This window comes from Setaria italica, chromosome IV (assembly GCF_000263155.2).
Source record: "Setaria italica strain Yugu1 chromosome IV, Setaria_italica_v2.0, whole genome shotgun sequence".
Lineage (NCBI taxonomy): Eukaryota > Viridiplantae > Streptophyta > Magnoliopsida > Poales > Poaceae > Setaria > Setaria italica.
The window spans coordinates 10,906,157-10,912,777 of NC_028453.1; the positions used below are offsets into that span (position 1 = coordinate 10,906,157).

A 6,621-nucleotide genomic window follows, 5' to 3' on the forward strand; every position below is an offset into this window, starting at 1 on the left:
TGCTGAGAAGCTGCCAAGAAGCTCAAACAACAAGGCCTTCCGGTGCTATTTGGACTTTTGGTGACCAACCGATCCCAGGCCCGTTCGCAAAATCACATGTACTTGGGGAGAGGAGATACCCCTCTCTACGAGGTGTGGGGGAGCTAGATTTTAGGGGAAAGAGAAAATATTTTTGTATTGTGGGTGGGATTACGTATTTATTGGAGGAATGCCACATACAATAATGTTAGTTTATTTCTTGTTGCGATAGAGTGTTGTTAGAAATCGGAAAATGAAGAAATCAAGAAAACAAGCGGCCACTAACAAAACAATCCAACCTCTGAAATAGTAGAGATCCCTATATACTTAAGAGAGTAACAACAAATCCTAAAATTATTAATTCTATTCCAAGTTGTTATCCTACTAAAATAATGTTAACCGAAAAGTATTAATGTGAGTAAAATTCACTGGCGGTGCATCAACTTAGCACCGAGTGTCATTCGGGTCCCTCTCCAAAATGCACACGTAGCTACAAGATCTAGGCCTAGGCAGTGACACGCGTCCAAACGGGCTTCAGACCGGACTCACGAGCTGACGTGGCATGCCACGCTTGACCCAGGCGGAGCGTTTTTCCAGACCACCACCCTCCCCCCCCCCCCGCCCCCCATCCTCCTCGCGCTACCACCATTCGCATCGCCCCGCCCCCCACCACTCTCCGTCTTCGACTTCGTCGCCACTGAGGCAATCAGGATGGAGGCGATTGCCGGCGATCTGTACAAGTTATGAGTTCGTGGTACGATAAGGGATGAAGGCGAACCATGGCTGTGGTGTCGTAGCTGTCCACTGCGGCAACGGCCAACGATGGCTCTGACACTATGGAGGAAGGTCGACCATGCGCCGTCGTATGGTGAGAATCCGACCCAGACTCATGGAATCGATGATGGAGTGCATGCGGCTAGTAGAAAATTCGAGTTTTGGGGTTGGAATTGTCCAATTTAGGGTAATCTCGGTGGGATTTAGGGTTTTGGTGGAGTTTTGTTGGGGTTCTGTTGGTGTCAAATGCAAGTTTAATTTTGGTCTAATTTGTTGTTTCCATTGTTTTTTTCTTTATCGTAGGTGACAATCCTGATGAGTTCATAGTATAGGTTCACCATGGTGGATTCTTTGTTGGTTTTAGACATTTGAGGAGTTATGTAGATGGAAAAGTTAGCTGGTATGATCACTGTGAAGTTGATGCTTGGTCGACATTGTGGCTAGATGACATGCTCATGGAGCTACAATACCCAAAGACACCAAATTTGAAGTATTATTGGCTGCTACTAGGGAAGGAATTTGCTGATGGCCTGAGATTCATACATGGTGATGCAGACACCAATGCCATGTGTTCAGTTGTGGGTAGGATTAAGAACCTGGTTGTCTATTTTGATCATGATGATAGTGTTATTAGTGCTCCTTGAGATGATATCGTATTGAACCCAATTGCACAGCTTCCAAAGGTGGTGAGCTCTGTCAAGGTGTAGTACAGGGAGAAAAAAGATGGAGAGAAGCTACCAGACTTTTATAAGAATCTAAGTCCAGCGAAGGAGCGGAGAAGTAATTCGGTTAGAGAATCTGACAGTGATAATGAAGATAGTGAACATTCAGATTTCTGGGGCAGTGAAAATAAACTTGATGATGGTGATGATGATCTATTTGTGGATCATGTGGATGAGGATGTAGTGGATGAAGGATTAGGCATTCGGCCTGAGGATTATGTACCTGATGAGGCTGAACATCAAGAACAAGAGGATGCAGAACTTGAAAATCAAGAATCACAAATGGTACCGCCAGTCCCAGAACAGGTATTACCTCCTTCACTGTACTTTATGCCTCTGAAACTTAATGCTCCAGAAATGATTTTACCTCATGCATGTTTAATGTAGGATCTTCCAACTTCCCAGTGATTTTCTCAAGATGCTCCTGTTTCAAGTTCTGTCATGATGTCACAACATTTCTCATCACTAGCATACTCCCATATGATGTCACAGCTTAGCTCCACCATGTTTCTCCAAATGATGGAACAGGTAAGCTACTGGCCATGTCTTGCTTAAAATCTGGATGGTACCGTCAATTGTGTTGTTTAGCTCTACAATGACAACTTGATGTCATCAGGGATCACAATCAACATTTTCCTCTGAGCCTCCACACCCACTTCCAGACTCTACCTTCATAAGCTCTAGCATACTAGTTGAGAGGCCTGCACCTTTGACAACTGCAACAAAACAAGGCAAAGTTGCTACAAGGAAGAGGAAGGCTGCACCTGCAAAGAAGAATGGAGAAGCTACAAAGAAGGTTTTTTTGCTCTTTTGAAGTGATATGTAATAGGTTAGCACCAAAATAATGTTGGATGCTACTAGTGTCGGTACTTGGATTTGCAATATGAAAATGCTATGCATTCCATATCAATTTCTGTGAATTCATATCCATTACCATTTATGAAATTTCAAATAATATAGTAACAAGGTCGATCATTTACACTACACACACCTAACAAACATTTCACCAACACAACAATTATCCTAGCAATTTCTATCAACATGTCAATCTTGCTTTGTGCTTCTTGTTCCCTCTCTGTTCTTGTTTGCTTCTTGTTCCCTCTCCACATGAACATATCAATTTGCTTGGTGCTTTCTATCAACATCTCTTGCTTGGTGCTTCCTCTGCTCGGCTATCCCCAAAGATTTCCCTTGCAAGCTATCTGTTGCTGCTACTGCAAGAATAGAGCTAGACAAGAATAGAGCTGTGTGATTTGTTGTTTCTGCTGCAAGGAGTGATTTGGGAGCACGGCACCCGCCCCAGGCTCATCGCGTCTTGTTGTTGCTGTACCGTCACCCCACAGCTCCCTCCTCACTACGCTGCCGTGCACCATGCTCGCCGCGCACGCCACGACGCCGCGAGTGGCAGGCATCATCCTACCCCGCCGCTCGGATCCATCGCCGCCGCCGTCTGGCTGGCCACTCGTGTCGCGGCCACGACCAGCACGAGCGCCACAGCGGTGAGCGCGATTGCAGCGCGGCTCAGCGGTGGTGGGATTGCCAGCTCCGGTGGCCGGCCGACATGCGTCTGGCTGCCTTCGGCGGCGAGGGGACAGCGATGGGGACGGGGAATGATTGGGGCTGGAGATGGAATATTCAATCTGGAGGACCCTATGTATACATGTGTATGTACTAGAGGAGGGTATGTGCAAAAATGCACGGCTCCCGGGCACGTGTAGTCCAGCATGGCGTGCCACATGGTTCGGTCCGGGACCCGTTTGGACGCATGTCGACACCTAAGCCTGGATCCTGTAGCTATGTGTGCATTTTGGAAGTAGAGAGACCTGGATAACACTCGGTGCCGAGTTAACGTACCGCACGTGAACTCCCGACTGGAATTTCTACATCCCAAACAAACTTCCTTGTAATCCAAATCGCATGTGCATTGCGCCGCACGTCATCGTTTGTCGCAGCCGCGCATCGGATAGATACCGTCGCTCCCGAAGTCTCGATCGCGGGAGACAAAGCGGCACGTGCAGGAGATCAAGCGCGGCGGCGCGTGCATCTGATCAGCGACAACTATGGCGCAGGCGGGGGACGCGATCTTCTTGTTGGTTGAAGGCGTGCTCATCGTGTCCTTCTTCGTATCCTGCATCTGCAGCGCATGTTTACGGAGACAGCAGCGCGCGAACGAGCAGGGGCATCCGAGGGCTCCGGTGGTGGCGGCGCCGCCGCCGCCGCTGCCGCGTTACCAGGGCGACGAGCGGCTGAGTGCCCCGGTAGTGCTGGCGCACTTCCCGTACGCGGCGCGGGCCAGGGCGGCATCGGAGCCGCCGCCGGTGTGCGCCATCTGCCTGGACGAGCTCCGGCAGGGCCAGCTGTGCAGCGAGGTGCCGGCGTGCCGGCACATCTTCCACGAGGGGTGTATCCGCGTGTGGGCGAAGAAGAAGAACAGCTGCCCGCTGTGCAGGGCCAGGGTCGTGCTGCCGCGAGCGGCGTACGGGGTAGCGTCCGCCGATGACATGGTGTAGCCGCCGGCGGCCTCCGTCAGTTAGAGTTGGTCGTGTTTGTGGTATGGTGATGCAACCGACCGATCATCATCCGTGACTTGAGTCAACCGTCAAGATATCGGGATGGATAGTGTTTGTACATTTTCATCAGTATTCATGTAGTTTTTCGTCAATTTCTAATATTTCAAGGGAAATTGAGTAGGATCCCAAATACTACTATATTTGTGTGTAAGATCACCTGGTCCTCCTAGTGTTCTTGAGTTGGAGTGAACTGAGCATCTCATCTGGTAAGATTTCTTATGGTGAAATTTATCCACTAGGATTCAAGTTTTGTACATAGCATCTGTACTCGTATTTTTCAGGATTTATTCAATGATTAACTCAGTGCTGTATTTCAAGTAGGGTCTATGTTTGTGTAAGATCCCATAGACCTCCTAGTGTTCTTGAGTAGGAGCGAACTAAGCAACTTATCTCCTAATCTCTCAAAGATGATCATAAGGGTAAAGTTGTGTACGTACATTCCTAGATATGAGTGTGCGTACGCGCATGTAAGTATCTGCGTCCATATTATGTTTCATAAAAAAATATTCTAAAATTCGAAACGGAAATATTTATGTTTTGGATTTTTTTCCCCTCTATACACACAAGAGATGGAGTTGCGTGTCTTTGTACTACTGCAAGTAGTGTCCATTAATCGCTACTGTTTGATACTTGTACGCAGCACGGTCAAGAATCCGGCTCTTTCACATCTCCTGACGGAGGACGTACTTGCCCGACTCAATTGCCTATTAACCAATGATCTGCCAACAACTTATATAGAGCGTCAACACCAGAAGCTACATCTCGTGCCTTATTGTTTTCTCCTTTCACGTCCGACTCGTCCACCGGTTCCCTCGCGTGAATCGCGATAGCCCGTCGTGCTCGCCGGCGGCGGCGTGCACTGAGGCGGCGATGGACACTGCTGGCTACATCTGCTCGTTTTCGTGGTGATAGCACTGGTCTTCATGTGCTGCTCGTGCTGGTCCGGGGGGCCAGATCAACCGGCGGCAGCGGCAGAGTCCCCGGAGCAAAGGGTCGCGCGGGCGTTGGCGGAGGGGGAAGCGTTGGCGGCGAGGGCGGAGGCCGTGTTGGCGGCGCAGGCGGCGGCGCCGCCGCTGCCGGTGCCGTACTTCAAGTACGCTGCGCATGGCGGCGGGCCGCCAGGGACGGTGCCGTGCTCGACCTGCCAGGAGCCCAGGAGCCCAGGAGCCACTCCAGCTTTGCAGCGAGGCGCCGGCGAGGAGCAGCCGCAGCTGCCCGTTTTGCAGCGCGAGGACGGTGCCGGGATTAGTAGTGACTGTTGATGACATGGTGTGGTCCTAAGATCTCTCCTGTAAGTTGTGTTAACTTGTGTACACTGTTAGGAGTTACCTTGGTGTTCGAAATAGCAAAGTAAGAAATAATTTGATGAATGAAAACGAGCCGTGAGGAAATAAGGTGATTCTCAATGGCAATTTAATGAGCAATAAATGTGGTTCCATGTAGATAATTGTGATGACATGACAATGTGTACATAGTTTTCAAAATGCTTATGTCTTGCATGTACTTAGAAATAACAAAAGATGAAATAATGCATTGTATGAGGTATTCATCTATGAACTAAATGCACTTTTGCTTATGTTCCACTCTAGTAAGCATAAACATGAAACTTTTCGCATTGAAAATTGAGAATGGCCTAAGTGAATTGCAGTATGACGTCGTTGCGTTTTCAGCACCAAAAGCACGAGACATGCAAAGCCCCATGTTTCAGAATCTACTCTTTAGAACTAGCAACTCCAAGAGTCACCTAAAATTTTTTTTCCCAAAATTATGTATTGGGTTCTACTAAGGATCCGTTTGGCACGGCTTTAGCTTGTGAGAAAACAGCTCTGGCTCTAGCTCATCTGGAAAAGCAGCTTTTTTTTGCTATGGCTTATTTTGTAGGAAAACGTTTGGCAAAACAGCTTCTTCTAGCTTTTTAGATTGGAAAGAAGGTGTCAAATGTTCAAAATACCCTTATGTTTTTTTCTCTTTTCTTTTTTTTCTCCTCATTTTTCTTTTCTTTTTCTTCCTTTTTTTATTTCTCTTTCCTCTCCCCTTCTTTTCTTTTCCTCCCTTCTCTCCTTATCCGATCAGCACCTCCCTCCCGACCTTATCCGCCCGGCCCTCCTCCTCCGCCCCTCCAGCGCCACCCCGCCGACCCTGGCTCCCTCCGCCACCACGACGCCACACCGGACCTCCTCCTCCGCCTATCCGCAGCGATGGCGTCGCACCGGACCTCCTCCGCCACCGCCACCTAGCCGCCCCAACCCTCCTCCTCCGCCACCCCACCGCCACCCCACCGGCATCGGCTCCCTCCAACGCCACCTAGCCGCACCGGACCTCCTCCTTCACGTCGCCGGCCCCACCCCTCCTCCTCCGCCACTCCGCCGCCACGCCTACGGCCCCTTCTTCTCATGTTCCCCTCCGGATCACCCCCGCCGTCCGGCGGTGGAGACCAGCTCCGCCTCACCACCAGGTAAGCGGCGGGGTAGTTGATGTCTATGAAACTCGTTCGGATGGGGAGAAGATACGATCACGCCCCGCATTTTTTGCTTCCC

General features: G+C 49.6%; 1 protein-coding gene across 1 annotated transcript; it reads left to right on the top strand.

The window, feature by feature from the left end:
- Nucleotides 1-3,574: 3,574 nt before the first annotated feature.
- Nucleotides 3,575-4,024, top strand: LOC101759071 (E3 ubiquitin-protein ligase RNF181). Its single transcript, XM_004966813.1, has one exon. The coding sequence runs from the start codon at nucleotides 3,575-3,577 to the stop codon at nucleotides 4,022-4,024; it is 450 nt and encodes a 149-aa protein (XP_004966870.1).
- The last annotated feature ends 2,597 nt before the right edge of the window (nucleotides 4,025-6,621 follow it).